The 19,957-nt window shown below is 40.4% G+C and overlaps 1 protein-coding gene across 2 annotated transcripts in view; it reads left to right on the top strand.

Annotated features, from left to right (window-relative positions):
- LOC148022835 (chromatin remodeling protein EBS-like) overlaps nucleotides 1–15,249 on the top strand; it is a 30,955-nt gene extending 15,706 nt beyond the window's left edge. Inside the window, exons 4-5 of one of the 2 annotated variants that reach the window (XM_087695760.1) lie at nucleotides 14,376–14,502; nucleotides 14,687–15,249. In XM_087695760.1, the coding sequence (XP_087551886.1) occupies nucleotides 14,376–14,502; nucleotides 14,687–14,764 (205 nt within the window). In that variant the 3' untranslated portion in view covers nucleotides 14,765–15,249. Of the gene's footprint in view, nucleotides 1–14,375; nucleotides 14,503–14,682 lie in introns of both variants that reach the window. The other variant, XM_087695761.1, reaches the window with a different exon arrangement.
- The last annotated feature ends 4,708 nt before the right edge of the window (nucleotides 15,250–19,957 follow it).

The raw sequence follows: 19,957 nt of genomic DNA, 5'->3' as shown, positions 1-19,957 counted from the left end.
GCACCTTTGTTGTGGCTTGATCACCCACAGCTTGGTTCTACTTGGTGGTTCTATATTGTTTGGTTTATGATTCATTCTCATTGTACCATTGTATTGTATTAGATCACCCATGATCTAAGAGAGGATGTTAGTAGATATGTCAGCTCATGTGTGGATCTATGCATGCAAAGGCTAGGCACATTATTTAGAATATTTTAGGTATTTTTTATGGTTTTCATTTTGGTCATATTTAGCATTTATTGTTGGTTGATCAACATTAAATGTCGACGGACCTGATCATATTGAGGACATATTTTTATCCTATATATTCATGCTCCTCCTCCTCACTCAGTCACTCATCATCACTTGTGGATCTTTTATTGTGGAGAGGAGCCAATGCTGGTGCCCAGGCAACTAGTGACTCACTATTGTATGTGATTGTCTCGTGTTGGATATATGGATTCCATTTTCCGAGCATACATCTGAGTTCTCATCTGCATTGTGTTCTTTAGTGTTCTTTCTTTCCCTGTCTCTTTTGTCTTGTGTTTTAATGTTGTAAATGAATGGGAGAATGTACAAAATGCTCAAGGGCAAAGCTATCCAATAGTTGGTGGCTCTCATGGGAGTGGACCGAGGGAGGTGTTAATGTTTGTTATCCATTGAAGATGGATTCCGAGAGCAATAAGCACTAATTGGAATAGAGGCTTGATGAAGAAAAGTGCTAAAAACACGAAGATTACTTGCTGCAGATGCAAATGCAAATCAGGCCAGTGCTGAAAATGGAAGGGCAATAGGCTACTAACCAAAATGCAACAAATTTTGGGGCTAGAATTGGTAAACGTAGCAATGTAATTGCTTGAAGATGATAGAAGTTGATCACTAGCAGCAATGGGAGGCTAGATGACAGATGTAGATTACATAGCAACAGTCACTGGGGGCTATACACTAGTCAAAGAGGGTTGATGGTGTTGAGAAACCACATCATTCTGTATAGTTTTCCTTCTTCATTCCCTTTTTCGGTTTTAATTTCCAACTCCAAAAAGGCTTTCTAGGGCCTTTCGAGAGAGTCTGAGCAATGTACAAGAGACTTCAATGTGCGAGACTTGAGACTGTTTGTGCCTATATATACCGCACCTCCCATTCATTCTGTACCCACTTCACCACACACACTTCTTCTAAGACTTTTCTCTCCTCTCTCCTTCCATCATCTTCTTCAAGCATTCTGTTGACTCTGCATCATGTTTGCGTATGGAGTCCAGTTCCAACTTGGTGTCAACTTCTCCACCCTGGCGACAACACATCCTCAGCTTTTGATGTCCCTACATAGTGGGCGACAACTCTTCTCCTCCTAGTGTTTGCTTCTTACAGCTAGTGATCTCCTCCTTCTCTAAGTGGTTTCATCAGTTTGCATTTGGTTGTCTAGCCGGCTCCTTCATCACCTGGCGACAAATTACTGGCCCCTGCACTCTACATTTGGCAGTCAGGAGGCTTCACCCAGGCAACACCTCATCATCCATGTAGTTGCAAAACTCAGAGGCTTCTTTGGCAATCTCCTTGTTCTAGGGCATCCTTCATGCTACGACACCCTTGTATCAGATTCACTTCGTTATTTCACTCATTCATGTGAGTTTCTCTTCTTTTCTCCTCTCAATGTTTGTTGTACACACTTTGTGTGTCCCTACAAACCATATTGTCTCTCTAGTTGCTTAGTCATTTCTTGACAGATGGTAGAAACCTACAAGACAAGGATAGATTGAATGGTGGGTAGTATGTCTATTTATGGATGCAGAAGGATTCTCCAATATTAAGGTTTTGTATGTGGGACAAAGAAACCCTCTGGAACTACTCCCCTATTAATGAAACTTTTGACAATTTACATGTTTTTTAGCTATTTTAAAGAGCTAATCAATATATCATGAGTCTTTCACTGAACTTCCACTTAAGCCCAAAACTTGAACTAGAAAGGGATTGTAGGAAAAGCTTAAGCCCATTTTTTACCCCAAGGTGTCCCGCCCCAAAGCAACCAGGGCATTAGACAAAGGGTACACGTCGGTTGCCTAGTGGCCTACCAAGACTACAGAGGCAATGGTTATCTTACCAAGGGAGCCCAAGTGATCACCCCATTGAAGCCAGTTTTTTGTGGAAAATAGAGATGGTTTGTGGCCTTCCAAATAATAGTGCATAGTGGGGAGAATAAAAAAGGATGGCTAGATCCAACATATCACAAAACAAACAAGCTATCCCAACCAAATCAGTTGCCATCAACTTTAGGCGGTTACATTGCTCTGTTTACCAATTCCAACCCCAAAAACTGCTGCGTTCTGGTTTTCAACTTGCTGCCCTTCCATTTTTCAGTATCAGCCTAATTTGCATTTGTATCTACAACATGCCATTTTTGTGTTTTCGGCACTTTTCTTCATCAAGCCTTTGCTCCGACTAGTGGTTGTTGCTCTCAGGATCCATCTACAGTGGATGATACACATCAACACCTCCCTCAGGCTGCTCCCACGAGAGCCACCGATTCTTGGACAACTCTGCCCTTGAGCATTCTATACATTTTCTCATTCATTTATAACATTGATTCATTCACTTTAGAGTTTTTTAAATTCTCTGTTTGTGTTTGTGTTTTTGAGTTGTCTGGCAATAGTGGGAGGTTGGTTGCTAGCTATAGACCACGTAGCAACAACAATTGCTAGGGGTTGAACAGCTAGTGGAAGAGGGTTGATGGCCGGAACTTGCAAGACCAGGATAGGCTAAATGGTGGGTAGCTTGTTTATTTATTTATAGATGCATAAGGATCCTCCCAAATGAGGGTTTTGCATGTGAGACATAGAAACTCTCTAAATCTGCTTCCTGCTTAATCAGAATGTAATGAATTTTTAGCTCAACACTAGTCTCCTCCCCTTAAATGTGTAGGATACCATCATGTGAGAGAAGTTAGTCTTGTTGATTTTGGAGCTAGATGCATGTCATAAGGAGATAGATTTAGATGGAGTAGTATAATCACTTGTGCTTTTGTGGCAAATCCTTTTGAGAAAGGACAAAACAAGAGGAAAGAAAATCAAATCGGAGTCATATTCCAACTTTGACTTTGACAAAGAGAACAAGTGAAAGAGCTTTCCCAAGTGTCTTCATTTTGAGAAGGTCACATCTTGAAAAGTGTTGGAAGAAGCACCCTCACCTTCATTCTGGTGCAAAAGATGGAGTGAAGGTGGACGATTCTATTATGTTTTGCTCATCTTTTGAGAAGCCTTAGCTTGTGGATAGTGGTGCACCCAATTATATGACTCACATAGGTGATTGGATCCAAGATTTCTACTCTTAGGACGTTCCTGTCACCATAGGTGACATTACATATGTGCTTATAACTAGTATTGGCACGATGCCACTTTCCAACCGTCCTCATCTAAGTTTCGTAGGGAAAGTCCTATATGTCCTAGATTAGCTTCAATCCGCTCTCTATTTATGACGTTGCACATTTTGATAGGGCCCATCCTTTGCTTCGTTGTTAGGAGCCGTGGCTTTGTCGGGTCCATTTTCCTACTTTTGAGTAGGATCCTTTGAGACATCTTCCCTTTGCCTCACTTGTGTCTTACAAGCTAGCTTTCACAAATTTCATCCGATCTCCCACCCTATTCTTTGAAGGTTCCCTTGGATCCCCTATCTCTTTTAGAGGCCGATACAAATATTAGCGATGCGGTTATGGATCTTTGGCCCTTCTATTAATTTTGGAGGGGAATTTCTATGATTGTGAGTGTCAAGAAAACTGATCAGACAATATGCTCTCATATCATATTAGAGAGACAATAGGGTATGTGGATAGAAACATAGTGTACGGCAAAGAGTGATAGAAGAAAACTTAGAAGAAAAGTGAAGAATGATGAGCAATGAATCATATTGAATAAATCATGTTAATATAATGGAGCAAAGCTCCAAAATGATTGCACTGTCCTGGCTGATCAGGCTGCAGCACCTCAAGGGAATCTACACAATGAATGGAGTCAAATGCAGTCCTCCAGGCAGAAGAGTATATATAGAAGCAAATGCTAAATGGTAAACAATAGCTGTGGAGGGAGGGACTACGGTCCTTAGGTGCTGTCAAGGTGGAGGAAGAAGAAAATCAGCAACCGTCAGATCTGAATGATGTACAATAGCAAAGCGGCCTGCAGCAAGCTGAAAACACAGCCTTAGGATGATCACCAGCTACAAATGCAGGTCAGCAGCCAGCCAGAAGCCATGTGTTGTCAAAGAAGGGACCAGCTCCAAAAATGCAGGTCAAAATTACACAAAATCTGGTCGCCAATAGGGGGAAATCAATCCCCAACCAGCATGAAGGATTGGGCAGCTAGGCCAACTCCTCGATTTCTTGGTATATGGCCATGATTGTGTTCTTGCTATACGACATAATGAGATGCTATTTGATTGCCTGTTCTCTTAGTAGCCTCTTCATGTGATGCGCCTTAGCTAACCAAGGCTCAGTCTATGCATGCATAGTGTTGGCTCTTGGATTCAGGTGCATCTTTTCATGTGACCCCCGATCGTGAGTGGTTTCATACCTATCGCAGTGTATCTAGTACTGTGCGCTTAGGTGATGATTGGTCTCTTGCTATTGTTGGCATTGGTGATGTCACTCTATAGTGGCGATATGAAGTTCTCCAAATGCAGCCTGCAAATGAAGAGATATGGGGCAGCAGACAGCAAGGAAGAATGCTCCACAAACTGTAATGTCCTTGGAGTCAGGGTGTGAAGAGAAGAATGATGGATGAAGAGAGCGAGTGTGTGTTAGAGAATAGGTGGTACCCCAAAATGTGAGGGTCCAACCCTTTTTGGGGGTACAAGTGTGCAACCAAAAGGAATTAGCTAAAAGAAATGAACTTAATGAATGGGTTTCTCAACAATGAGGAGGTTTTTCAAGGATTACCATCATCATAGGGCGTTTTCATCATGCGACGGCTTACTTTCCCTCTTCTCCGAGTTACCCTTCCTTGCTGCTAGCAGGACCATCCTATTCCCTTCGGTCCATAGTGTTCATCTCTGGCAAGTGTACTTTTCAATGCCTTAGATAGCTGCCCACTATTGTCATCTCTTTGGGCTAGTGATTTGGCTCATTTAATCCTGATTGGATGTCTTCTATCTGATCCATTTGAGGCCTTTCCACTCCCATTGGCATGAAGGACTACATTGACATTGATATGCTTCAATACTCCATTAGATTCTTTGCTTCTTTGGCCTTCAGCCACACCCAAGATCTCAAAGGGGGTCTCTCTCCACCATCAAATGATATGTCTTGCAGCCTGCGTGGCACTCAATACTAGTCTCAGATCATGGTAGCTAGTTTCTTGCAGTTATGGCCTTTCTTTTGATCATGGTAGACAGGATTTGGTTAGGGCAAATGCTTGTAGCCATGGGCATCCACTTTGCAAGGCATGTGGCATTTCTTCTGCCAAACATTGCAGCAGGTTCCATCGTCATCATCATCTCCTCGATCCATTGCCATCTTCTCTCTTTTCTCTCCTATGTCAGATTTTCTCTCTCCTGCCTTCTGCAGTTTTGGCACCCACACAGACGTGGGCCAGACCACACGTGCAGGGGCTGTGTATCCAGCTTTCTTTGTGTTCGTTCAGACTCGAGTCTTGTTTCCTTCATTCTCATTCGCATTCTTCTTCTGTCTCTGTGTTTTTCTGTTGCTCCTGTACTGTGCACTCAGACACTGTGTACCTTGAGGAAGGGAGACGAGTAAGCAATGTTGTGATAACCATATCCTTAGAAGCAATGTCCTTCGCTCAAGATACTAGCAAACCCTGCAGGTATTCTCTTGTTGAAGTGATTATTCATCGCAGGAGAATAAGAAGGAGCACCAAATCTAGGCAAAGCTACTTCATGTGAAATAAAAACAATGCAGGTAGAATATCCTTAGAAGCAATGCCCTTCGCTCAAGATACTAGCAAACCCTGTAGGTATTTTCTCTTGTTGAAGTGATTATTCATCGCAGGAGAATAAGAAGGAGCACCAAATCTAGGCAAAGCTTCTTCATGTGAAACAAAAACAATGCAGGTAGAATGTAAGCAAAAGAGTGACCTGACTTGAAGGCTTGGTCGACCATAACAATACTTCTCTGTCAAAGGAGGCGCATTTGACACTGGACAGCAATACAATGCCGTCATGGTCGATGCAGACAGGGCATTGAGAGAGAGAGAGAGAGAGAGAGAGCGATACAATGCTGTCATGGTCGATACAGACAGGACATTTAGAGAGAGTGCGTGTGGTATCTCACCTGGATAATAAAGACAAGCACTTTGCATCCATAAATGGGCAGCCGTGATTCGAGAGATTCCGGCAAGGACGTTCTTTTCGCCTCTCTCGCGCAAGAAGTTTTCGATGATTTTTACCACGTGGACGAAGGGGCTCTTTCCCCTTGTTTTGTTCAGAGCATTTGGAGCCTCGACTTCGACGAGTAAAAATGGAAGTGAAAGGGCCAGGGCCCCACCTCCCCTACTAGGGTTTATTTTTGCAACCTGCCAAGCCCTTCCAATGGCAATTTTCCTTGCTAGAGAAATGAGGAAATAAATGAAGACTTCCTGCGAAAGGCAAAATGAAAAATTTGCTTTTCTCAAAGAAAGGTAAAAATATCATAGCCTTGCCTATGAAAGGTAGATATTTTTTAAAAAAATTAATTAATATTATTATTAAATAATTTAAAAACTTGTGATTCTGTGAGTCGTGACTCACTGTCAAGTTTCAACTGACTACAGTGACTAGGGATTTGAAAATTGATTCTTGAATTTCGTTACGAGTCACTTCAGAGACTGTCAGGAGTCAGGAGTCCTCGTCGCTCGACAATCTTGAGTCAACTCCATCGTCTCAGGACACTCTGGAGTCTAGAGTCTTACTGTCCTACCTGGAGGCTGGTAGTAGTACCAACCTTTATTTTTGCAAGTAAGGACCCTATTATCACAAGAAGGGCATTCTTCAAGGTTACCTTTCTTTAGGAAGGCAAATTTTTTCTAGTGCCTTTTGAGAGCATAGCCATTAAAAAAATGCATTTCTTAAAATATGTTTTTCAATATATAAATTTAAAAAATATATTATATAAACTTAAAAGTTACAAGTCTCTACTAAACTAAAAACACAAACCACATTGTAAGGCTTCAAAAATTATCGTAAATGCAAGCTTAGACATTCTTTATTATATTGAGAAAAAAACTTAATGGATCAACACATGCCGTCGAAAGCAACAAGAAGATAACCACTTTCTTATGTTGTCATCACGTTGAGATTTTGATGCTCTTTCAAGCCATCCCAAGCAATGTACATGGCATCCCAATCCACAACACGAGGATTTTTCTCACCATTGTAGGATAAAAACATCAACATATTTAATGTCTCCAAAGTTAAGCGGTTTCTCTCAAGAGACTTAATTCTATTCATTTGAGAAAACCCTCTCTCACAATCCACTGTACTTGCAACAATCACTAGACAAGCTCACCAAAGTTTCTTCATTTCTCCATATAGTTGCTCCCAATGCACATCAACTCCACATATTGCCCATGCCTCATGCATACTCATGCCTGGACAAATCCTTTTCAATCAGATCATGAAATCCTCATACTGCAAGTTACATGCATTCACATCAACCAAATCCCCAAATTTTTCTAACAAAATAGGCATCCAAATCCTTCCCATTGCAAACATTGCCTTGTGCTCAATAGGATAGTCTTTTGGACTAAATACTTTTGCTGCTTCAAAGAGTTTTATGTCTTTGAATCGTAGACACAAGGATGATATAATTTTTCCAACAAATTGTCTACCCATAGATATGCAACTCTCCCAAGAGTTTAGATTGCCACTTGCGTCCTTATCTCCCAATGAACGAGTGTGAAGAGCATGCACTTCTTGTTCATATGCATCACATGTATAGCAGAGATATCCATCATTGGCTTTTTCAACAAAGGATGTGAATTGTTGTACTCCAATGCCAAATACATCTCCAAGAAACCTTGTCTCCAATGTCTCCATTGTCACTACAAGCTCAGTGCCAATGGAAGTCACATCAACATTTTTGCTTTGGAATTTTAGATTGAGCATGTTTAAATAATGAAATACATCTGCAACAATGTATAGAAAGAATTGTATCTTGAAAGATGTAAAAAAGTCATACAACTCATGACTTTCTAACTTCAAAAGATGCAATAAGGCAGGCATAAGTTTTACAAACCTTAGTACAACATCACCTTGTGAAAGCCAACGAATATCATGCATTCTCAAAACCTCTTGCACAGGCAACTCAAAGGCATTGGTAAGCTCTTTCAACTCCTTATGGCATTTATAAGAGCTTCTAACCCACTTGTATGCTTTTTTAATAATCTTTTCCAAAAGTTTAAAAATAGGAAATGGCTCCAATGCATCCTTGGCAACTAGTGCCTCTCTGTGTGCAATGCAATGCACTCCCACCAGATGGGAAACTTGCAAACTGAGTCACAAGGCCATTTTGACAACCGGTCATTATAGTACATCCATCACTTGCAAAACCAACAAGTTTTGCCTTAGGTAACTCAAGCTCCAAGAGGTATGATGTAAGACTTGCATACAATGCATGTGCGGAACCATCTACTGTCTCCAATAGTCTCATAAATCGACTGCAAATGGACCCATTCCCTTTTTTAGTAAGATACGTAATACATACAGTCATTCTATGATTACATGATATGTCCGTGCTTTCATTAACCACTATTGAGAAGTATGGACTTTCCTTTAGTTCAATACTGATCTTATCATAATACACATTATGACAAGCTGTGAGAAAAAGCTTTGCAGCATATGAAGATGTGTATGCACCATAAGAGTTCACTGTCGGTGCATTCGGCACATCATAGAAAACTAGTTCCTCAACATCTGCCTCAAAGTCAGAAATAGGTTTTTCTCTCAAAGCAATTGCATGCATCTTTTGAAGAAGTAATTTAATGCGAGATATCCTTTTTTCCTCTTCACTATCATGCAAAACTTGCACATGCTTTTCAATGGGCAAAGTGGTCATGCGAGATATCCTTTTTTCCTCTTCACTATCATGCAAAACTTGCACATGCTTTTCAATGGGCAAAGTGGTCATTTTTTGCTTTTCAAACCACATTTGCTTTGCCTTTTTATGCTCTTTTGACTGTTGATGGCCTTCTAGACCAGGTCTTTGAACATTCTTGCTACCTGTTGTGCCAAAAGGATTTTGCATTTTGAAGTGTATACACCAAAGACAATGTACTCTTTTTTGCCCCTCATCATCATAAGATGAATAACTGCATTCATAATACACCTTCCAGTGCTCCTTATAAGTCTGAATACCCTTCTGCTTTTTGGGAGGCTTTTCATTTGTCCTTTGACCATGCATAGCATATTGGGCTTGAATCTCATGAAGATTCTTTAATGCATCTTCAAGAGGAGAAGCTAAATCCACATGACTTGGATGTAATCCATTTCCACCATCATCGATCACACTTTGCAATGACATATTCAAATCCAAACTTGTTGATATATTAGCATTAAATGCATCATCACATGTCATACCATCACTGCTAGCATTTTGCAAAGAGCTTGCATTCCATACATGATCGTTTTTTGCATCATTAAAAATAACCTCACATGAAGCATTGTGCGGCATTTCGAAGTGCATATTTGTATCTATAACCCATTCACCATGCATACCATATTGAATTTCTGATATCTGTGTTGCATATTTCAGCATGCAATGTCATGGCTGACGTATCTACATCATCATTTTGACATGCATGAGAACTAATCGAATTCGATGATGATCCCACAATGTCCCTTTGTGCAGTTCTCTTTCGAGAGAATGCACTAGAAATACTTAATTGTAGAGTATCTCTCTTTGGCCGACCAGGACCCATAATCTGAAGAAAGACATGTAGCTTATATGCTATCATTAATCAATACACAAACCCACACAACAACGGTACTAAGCTTAGCATATACACGTGCGCACGCGTACACACGTCACACACACACACACACTCTCTCTCTCTCTATGCATAAAAGAAAATGCATATGACATAAATAGAAATGTCATATGTGGCATTGGACCTACCTTAACAAGTGGCCACCGGGGGTCGAATGACGGGCAGCCCGCAGGAGACACTGGGCACTGGGCGCCGGGCAGGAACTTGGAAGTCCGGCGGGCAAGCGGGCGGTCAGGCAGGCGGGCGGGCAGGCAGGCGGTCGCCGGTCGGGTGGGCAGGCGCCGGGCGGGCACCGTATCGGGACTCGGCGTGTAGGGAGTCGAGTCGGGCAGTCGAGTCGGGCGGGCGTGTAGGGAGTCGAGTCGTCGGTCGGGACTCGGCCGCTGCATCATGCAAGCAGGCGGCGAGCGGGCGGCGGTCTGCGGACAGACCCCAGCCTCCAGACTCCAGAGTCCAAGGACCAGGTGGATCATGGCAGGGCCGCAGGGGGCCAGCCGCTATAGTGCACAGTGGAGTCACGAGTGTGCACTCAACTCGCCCTCGCGGCTCGCCTCACTACATCACGACTCAGTGCTTACGAGTTGAGTGCACACTTGTGATAGGGGTCGCCTCGGCCCTCGTGGCTCACCTCACTGCTAAGGACTCAGGTTGTATCATGACTCAATGCTCACGAGTTGAGTGCACACTCGTGACTTCATTGTGCACTGTGGCGGTTGGCCCCCTGTGGCCCTGTCACGATCCACTTGGTTCCTGGACTCTGGAGTCTGGAGGCTGGGGCCTACCCACAGCCCGCCGCGCGCCCGCCACCTGCTTGCATGACACGGCGGCCGAGTCCCGACCGGCGACTCGACTCCCTACACGCCTTGCGCCCGCTCGACTTGACTGCGCGACTCGACTCCCTACACGCCGAGTCCTGACACGGTGCTCGGCGACCGCCCGCCTGCCTGCCTGCCCGACCACCCACCCGCCCGACCACCCACCCGCCCGTCGGGCTTTCAAGTTCCTGCCCGACGCCCAGTGCCCAGTGTCTCCTACAGGCCGCCCGTCGTTCGCGCCTGTCAATCGACTCCCTGTGGCCACTTGTCAAGGTAGGTGCACTACCACATATGACATCTCTTCTTATGTCATATGCATTTTCTTTTTTGCACAAAGAGAGAGAGAGAGAGAGAGAGAGAGAGAGAGAGAGAGAGAGAGAGAGAGTGTGTGTGTGTGTGTGTGTGTGTGACGTGTGCGCGCGCGCATGTGCATATGCTAAGCTTAGTACCATTGTTGTGTGGGGTTTGTGTATTGATTAATGATAGCATATAAGCTATATGTCTTTCTTCAGATTATGGGTCCTGGTTAGCCAAAGAGAGATACTCTACAATTAAGTATTTCTAGTGCATTCTCTCGAAAGAGAACTGCACAAAGGGACATTGTGGGATCATCATCGAATTCGAATAGTTCTCATGCATGTCAAAATGATGATGTAGATACGTCAGCCATGACATTGCATGCTGAAATATGCAACACAGATGTCAGAAATTCAAGTGATGGTATGCATGGTGAATGGGTTATAGATACAAATATGCACTTCGAAATGCCGCACAATGCTTCATGTGAGGTTATTTATAATGATGCAAAAAACGATCATGTATGGAATGCAAGCTCTTTGCAAAGTGCTAGCAGTGATGGTATGACATGTGATGATGCATTTAATGCTAATATATCAACAAATTTGCATTGCAAAGTGTGATCGATGATGGTGGAGATGGATTACATCCAAGTCATGTGGATTTAGCTTCTCCTCTTGAAGATGTATTAAAGAATCTTCATGAGATTCAAGCCCAATATGCTACGCATGGTCAAAGGACAAATGAAAAGCCTCCCAAAAAGCAGAAGGGTATTCAGACTTATAAGGAGCACTGGAAGGTGTATTATGAATGGATTTATTCATCTTATGATGATGAGGAGCAAAAAAGAGTACATTGTCTTTGGTGTACACACTTCAAAATGCAAAATCCTTTTGGCACAACAGGTAACAAGAATGTTCAAAGACCTGGTCTAGAAGGCCATCAAGAGTCAAAAGAGTATAAAAAGGCAAAGCAAATGTGGTTTGAAAAGCAAAAAAGGACCACTTTGCCCATTGAAAAGCATGTGCAAGTTTTGCATGATAGTGAAGAGGAAAAAAGGATATCTCGCATCAAATTACTTCTTCAAAAGATGCATGCAATTGCTTTGAGAGAAAAACCTATTTCTAACTTTGAGGCAGATGTTGAGGAACTAGTTTTCTATGATGTGCCGTATGCACCGACAGTGAACTCTTATGGTGCATACACATCTTCATATGCTGCAAAGCTTTTTCTCACAGCTTGTCATAATGTGTATTATGATAAGATCAGTAATGAACTAAAGGAAAGTCCATACTTCTCAATAATGGTTGATGAAAGCACAGACATATCATGTAATCATAGAATGATTGTATGTATCACGTATCTTACTAAAAAAGGGAATGGGTCCATTTGCAGTCGATTTATGAGACTATTGGAGACAGTAGATGGTTCTGCACATGCATTGTATGCAAGTCTTACATAATACCTCTTGGAGCTTGAGTTACCTAAGGCAAAACTTGTTGGTTTTGCAAGTGATGGATGTACTGTAATGACTGGTTGTCAAAATGGTCTTGTGATTCAGTTTGCAAGGGAAGTTCCCCATCTGGTGGGTGTGCATTGCATTGCACACAGAGAGGCACTAGCTGCCAAGGATGCATTGGAGCCATTTCCTATTTTTAAACTTTTGAAAAAGATTATTAAAAAAGCATACAAGTGGGTTAGAAGCTCTTATAAACGCCATAAGGAGCTGAAAGAGCTTACCAATGCCTTTGAGTTGCCTGTGCAAGAGGTTTTGAGAATGCATGATATTCGTTGGTTTTCACGAGGTGACGTTTCACTAAGGTTTGTAAAACTTATGCATGCCTTATTGCATCTTTTGAAGTTAGAAAGTCATGAGTTGTATGACTTTTTTACACCTTTCAAGATACAATTCTTTCTATACATTGTTGCAGATGTATTTCATTATTTAAACATGCTCAATCTAAAATTCCAAAGCAAAAATGTTGATGTGACTTCCATTGGCACTGAGCTTGTAGTGACAATGGAGACATTGGAGACAAGGTTTCTTGGAGATGTATTTGGCATTGGAGCACAACAATTCACATTCTTTGTTGAAAAAGCCAATGATGGATCTAAGGGATTGATTAGATTTGAAGAATGATTAAGGGATCCAAACAAGTTTTGAGATGGTGAGATGAAGCCAATAGAGTGATACTTAACGGTCATGCTTAGGATCTTTTTTGTCTAGGTGAGCTATGTATTATTATTATTAAATAGTTCAACTACATGTGTCCAATTGTACTCAAAGTAAAAAGTTCGGTGCATTTTGCATTTTGATATTGTTTTTATCAAGTATAAATGAAAGGTTCACAAAAGAGTGGCATTTAAGTGCCCATAGAGTGACACTCAAGTATGCGTAGTTTTGAGGTTTTGCAAAATCTTTAAAAGAACAAAGACGTGGCTCAATGGCTTGGCTCTCATTAAACACACGATTAATATATAAAAATTCGTATCATAACTTAAGTGGCTATAACATGGAAATGGGGTTAAGCTAAGGCTAAACCTCATGCCTTAGGCCCACCATACATCCACAAACACATTTGTAATTTTCAGTGCGTGAAAATTATTTTATTATTTAAAACTCATTTTAAATTTTTAAATTTATTTATTAGTAAATTGTTATTATTTTTTAATTTATTGATTCAATCTGATTAGGATTACTGAGATTTACCATTATCTTTCATTTCATTTCATAAGAACATGATTTTCCCACTTGAAACGACAAAAACCCTTATTTTTCTATCGCATTTGAGGCTTTAAAACATGGTGCACATTTTGTTGCAAAAATGATCACAAATTTACTCTTTTTAAGGGATTACTGCCCTTGTGGTTGGTGTATCGAGAATGAGTAGTGTTTGGATATTATGGACATAGTTTTTGGACCTGAGTCATGAGGCTATTACGCATGACATATTCTATGCATTTTCTATATGTGTTGTCTCTGAGCCACAAACTTTGCCCTAATTTTAGTTTCCAATGCAAGATTAGGTCTGTTGCTATCAGGTTCTGGCAAAGAGAGTCACTAGTATCACAATGTTACTGTCTGATGTTGCTCAAAAGCAGCCATAGATCTGTTGATACTGTACATGGCATGCTGCTTTTGACATGCTGCCAAGGCCCAAAACACAGGGTACCATGATCTTGTGGTCACAATGGAGGCCTGATTAGTTAAGTCTTTAAGCTTCAATTTAAACCTGATTGCTGGCTATGAAACCAGAAAAGGCATTGTGTCAGATGCAGAGTGGGTTGTGCTCATATCTTTTCATCTGTGGATGCACAGGTTTCACCCTGGCTGCATGAGCATGAGCCCAGAACAAGTGAAGAAGATGGAGCACTTTTACTGTCCTGATTGCAGTGTACAGGATGGAGAGAGGAAGACTAGAAATGGGCAAAAAGATCCTCCTCAGGTGTGTTGCATAAACTAAAAACCTAACAAGTGCTACAAAGCACAATACAAAAGGCACTTCTAGTTGTATTTGCTGGTTTGTGCTTTGCTGAATTAGCGTAATGCTGCACGTCTCTTAAACATGTGGAAAGCTTCCAGTTGCACAAGTTGGTATCTGTTGAGGTAATTGCCATTCATGCAGCCAGAATCGAAACGGAGGAAGCGCTGATGTTTTCCGGAGTTGCTCATGCAAGCTGCTTTGCCAATCTCAGATGGTCTTTTAGGATTTTTACACAATTGACAGCAAAGGTGAAAAACATTACAGCTGATGATTAAATCGGAGCTTTGTTTTGCAATGCAACAGCATCATGCTCCAAGAGGTTCATGTCAAAAGGCTTTTAGGTAAGTGTCCCCTTAGTGGTTTACATGACAGGTGACAAGCTCTTTTTTTATGAGCATGGCCACTGAATCTGGGCTCCTGCCTTCCTTAGACAGATGTATAAACAAAAAATATTGTCCATCACTTTGTGCATTTTAATGATCATAGGTCCCAAGATTAAGCACTGCTTGCAAGGTGAAGTTTCAGGTACTTGCATGAGCTTCAGTAGAATTTCAACTGTGAATTGACTGTCATATCAGCTTCATTCAAGGTCTTGCTGTTTGGGCACTGCAGTTCTATCTACAGATTCAAAACTCCAGAGGCCATCTCCATGCGTGTAAAGAAGTTCAATCAACCGTTTGTGTATACAAAAGTTTACAGTCTTGCTAACACTCAGTGAAAATGTTTTCAAGTTTTGTTATAGCAAAGGAGAAATCAACCATTACACCAAAGATCCATGGAGAAAAGAGTTGGTTTTAAGAAAGGAGAGCACAATGTTTAAATCACTGGGGAGGTGTCACTAACTTGGGATGTGTTTGGCTATGTCTTTGTCATTTGATATCTTCATGTCTCTTCACCCCTAGAAGGCTATTAATATGTGATGGAATGGCATGATTGTGCAGATGCACTTTGGTTACTTCTTCGGTGGTTTCTAATTGTGTGCACCATGCACCATCATGTCTCACTGAATGCTATCCCCCATATCTGCACCCTCTCATGAACCTCTCAAGGTGAAGCTACCCGTCTAGTGTTACTATCTTTATGCAAGCTGTTTTAAGGGTGAATTATGGAATCCTGTACAGACATCATGAATGCTTTTGCTGTATATTGAGGAAATGTGCTGCACTTTGAGTCTGCACTTGGTTTTTGAGATCTGGGCTGGCCAAATGTTTTGGACTTTGCAGCTTGTGGAGATAGTCTCCATGTACCTTAGTTGCATTGGGTGTTAAGAAGTTTTGATAGGATCATGATATATTCTGTCTTTTGGGGTCAGCATTGTACTAAACCGGATTCATTATTATTTTGGACCTTCAACTTGTGGAGATACTCATATGCAGGAGTGAGTCAACTGTGTTAGGAAATCTTCCTTAGTTAGATTGATGTTATTTGAGTGCGATAGCAGAATGGTGCATGTTCTGCATTTTCTGGGGTTTAGTATTGTGCTGTACAGGTCCAATCCAATGAGGTTGCGGTCCTTGATATGCTTACTGCTGTGGTGTTAGCAAGATGCAATTTGGCAAGCAATCTGGGAAAGTCCCTCGAAGATTCTTGATTCTGATCCCATTCTCTTGGCCCCCCTTCATTCACCCTGTAGAGCTTTCTAGCCTATCAATCACTCATTCAACAGCTAAGGTCTTTACATGCTTGATGTTAATTGGGATAGTATCGTTCAACAGCTAAGGTTTTTACATGCTTGATGTTAATTGGGATAGTATCATGATGTATGATACAATGTGTGCCACTGACTGCCCGGATCCGTTTTCGTCCTGGACTTTCAGCTTATGGAGATATACCCTCATGGAGTAATGAATTGGTTGTTTTAAGAACTGTACCTTGGCTGCATCTGCACCAATCTGGGTCTAGGGTTGTGCTGCATGATATGGCTACAGTTGTGGTAGTAGAAAGATGCAATGTGCTAACAAAAACCCAAGAAAGTGCATTGAAGAAGACTCTGATTTTGCTGCCAGTCTTTTGGCCTTACATGCTTGTCAGTTATGTATGCAAACTATGATAATGGCTTGATGTGTGCTTGGTTTTGCTGGGGTATTAGAATAGTATGCACGGATGCAGTATGGAATCGACTAAAAAGAAAGCCTTAAAGTGGCTTGAAGATTGAATTTTGGACCATCCTTTTTGGCTCCTTCACCCTAAAGAGCTCCTAAACTTGTGATTCCTCATATAAATTCAGGTCTTTACATGCTTGAAGGGATGCAGGGAATTCTTGTGAAGTCTTTTAGTTTTGCAAAGCTGGGATGAGCATTCAAAAACTTGAGATTATATTTTTCTTTCTTTGCTCAGTAGGCTTGTTAGATTTCCATTTTTCCATGCAAGTTTGTTGTTTGTAAGTAAAAGCAATACATATGTCAAGTACTTGATTGGTGTGTGAAAGGCAACTGAGATGCCATGTGTGTGTGTGTGTGTGTGTTAACGCCCTCTTAGACACCCCAAAGGCGTGTCAAAAGTGCAAACGCGTGTTTGGGGTGTCTAAGAGGGCGTTAACACACACACACACACACACACGCAAGCTTTTAGTACCAACATACCTTTGTGAAGATTGAAATAGTCTACAATAGTTGTTCTAATAGAGCATACATTACCTTAGGAATTTTTGTACCACCATAACAACAATACCACATTATGCTAGTCTTTCAATGAGGCTAATGCTTTGATTTTTGACTCTTGAAATTGAGATTTCTTGATTTGGATGATACAAAATTTTTAATTGAAATGTTATAAACCCTATTATTTCACATATTTAAAGTTATAGAGCACCTCGCAAGCTATTGCTTACAATGCCTAGTGCTTCTAATGTCTTAGAATCTTCAAGCTAAGTAGGTTGCCGAGCCCCTTTAAACAAGCACCAAAGTGAACTAGCACCTCATCCTTTCACTCCATCTACCTTAACCTTTGTTAGACCTCACAATTACACATACATACAAACGCAAAGAGATACATGAACATAGGTGCATGCACATGGACATGTGTTGCCCAGCAAAAGGCATGAGTAGACTAGAAAAGTGATTTAAGGGATATTGAGGCTGTGTACACCATTGAAAACAAGCATGGTACTTGTCTTGCTATCTGTGTCCTTGAATCTATTCATACAATGTTGCACATGCATTTTCTCCAAAACATACACACGACATGTGTGTATGCCCTCCAAAATAAGTGCGGGAAATATCTTGCTATCATTTAGTCTTTGAATCTATTTACACTATGTTGCAAAGGCTTTTCCTCCAAAACTTGTAATGCATATGTAGATGATTTTGCCCTAAGAAGCTAACCTCCAATAATTTCTATTCATGTGGTTTTTGTATGTAGATTGTGTATCATAAGTTTGGATCTTTAATAATGGGCAATATCTTTTCTTGCTTTTGATCATATGGACTCATGCAATTCGATTCACCAATCTTGAGGTCTTATTCACCAAAATCTTGCACATTTGTTAAAGTAAGGTTACTATCTTCTAGTTATTCTGTTGGGTCTATGTAAGGTTGGTCCATTTTGTGCGCTAGTTATTGATGATCTTTACATTGATTTACTAGACTTAGGAATGCACCTTATAGTCCTCAAGGTCCTATTGTTTGGTCATGCTTTTAACTTCTTTGTATTACATTTATGTAATGATCGCTTTTTACTAATATTGTGATAGGTTTTGTCTAAATTTACTTATAAAGTTATCAATCGAACATTGTGATAGTTTTTGTTTTGAGTTCTTTAAATGAGAACTTTTTTTGTTGCAACTTTTCCTTTCACTTTAAGTGTTCTCTTTTATGCTTCCTTTTAGCTCTAACTATTGCATGGAACCTTAGGTTATTTAGTTTCTTTTTCTTTTCTACATAAATCCCATGAATGAGGTTTAATAAAATTTTAGCTACTAAGAAGCCCATGGTGTTCTTTAGAAACAACCTATTTTATTTTGAGCAACTTAAATGCGTATCTATAAGGATACTTGTGCTATTTGTCTTACGACTTTCTTGAGTTTCATGTAACTAGAATAACTCAAATGATACCCAGAAGAGTGCCTTTTGTTTTGGTTGACGTCAGAGGCCTATTGTTTTTTACAAACACCCACTTGTGAAGCTCACGAGGCCATGTTTCAATTGCTTCATTTTTTTGTGAGAAAAGGTAAGGTGTTGCTTCACGTGTGACAAACTCTACATTTTGCGCATGATATTATGTAAAAACCCATTAATCTCAAGTCAATAAGCTATACTTTTTTATTCTTTTGAATCCTATTTTAATGCCAAAAGCCACTCATTACAAAGAACTTATTGTACATCTTTATGAAAGAAATGCCACTTTTCTCAATAATAATATAGTATAAATTTAAAAATGCATATATGTTAAAATTCTAGCTATGTTATAGAGTATCTGGACATGAAGATCATAATGAGGAAGATAAGGAAAATAAAAAAAAAGTTGTGGTATTGAGATGTAAAGCTTCACATGAGCTGGCATCCACTACACGCCTTGGTGATGTGGTCGAACTTTCCTCACTAGTATGTTTAGGCGACCTTGGAGGATATGCCCCCAATTATTCTATAGTTGAACTACACCCACATAGTCCACTCTTGGTTATGACACATTCATTGTGCTACCTCATATTTCTTTAGTAGTCTCTCACTTAGTGATTGCATATACATTTGTGTAGTACTTTTAGTAGTCTTTTATTATTTTATACATAGGTTTTTTGTGTAAAATAAGAAGAAGAAGAAGATTTCAGCTTTACTTCTTTGTGTGCTCAAGTCTCCACTGTGTGTGTGATTGCTTCACCTCTCTCTCTCTCTCTTCTCTCTTCTTGACTATTTATATGGTATCAATGTCATTCCATGGTTGAACAGAGCTCAATCAACAGTTGAGGTGAAGGTGATATAACCTAAAAGTAGGCAAGAAAGCCATGGCTAAGAAGCTATTTCATTTGGTTCGATTTGCTGGTAGGGATGTAGTCTCCAATTATAATGAAACTTGGTGAGCATGAATGTAGTGTATATACTATATCTAAGGTGTTTGTCATTTATATGTGTAGAGGTTATAGATTTTGAATTTTAAGGTTTCAAGTGTTTGTTGGATTGCAAACATAAAGGATATCTAGATGCAAATTGCAAATTGCAATTATTGTTGTGCAATCAGTGAAAAATGCTATGTGTTTTTGTTGTAGTGCACTTGGTATTGACATAGTTGCAAATTACAGGTTTTGCAAGCTTATCTTTTTAAAATGTCTAAAAATTTTAACTAGATTATTAGTAAAAATCTTGATAAGAATAATTATCATGCATGGAAGTCTAGGATTACAATTTTTTTGAAGGACAAAGGCATTTGAAATTACAGTAAAGGAGACATGGTTATGGCACCTAAAGTCCCTCTGTGAAATGCT

The sequence above is a fragment of the Lygodium microphyllum genome, chromosome 16, assembly GCF_053477565.2.
Source record: "Lygodium microphyllum isolate KBCC chromosome 16, Lygodium_microphyllum_v1.1.10, whole genome shotgun sequence".
In the NCBI taxonomy this organism is placed as follows: domain Eukaryota; kingdom Viridiplantae; phylum Streptophyta; class Polypodiopsida; order Schizaeales; family Lygodiaceae; genus Lygodium; species Lygodium microphyllum.
The sequence above is the reverse complement of the archived record's forward strand: the minus strand, read 5'-3'. Positions and strand labels throughout refer to the sequence as shown.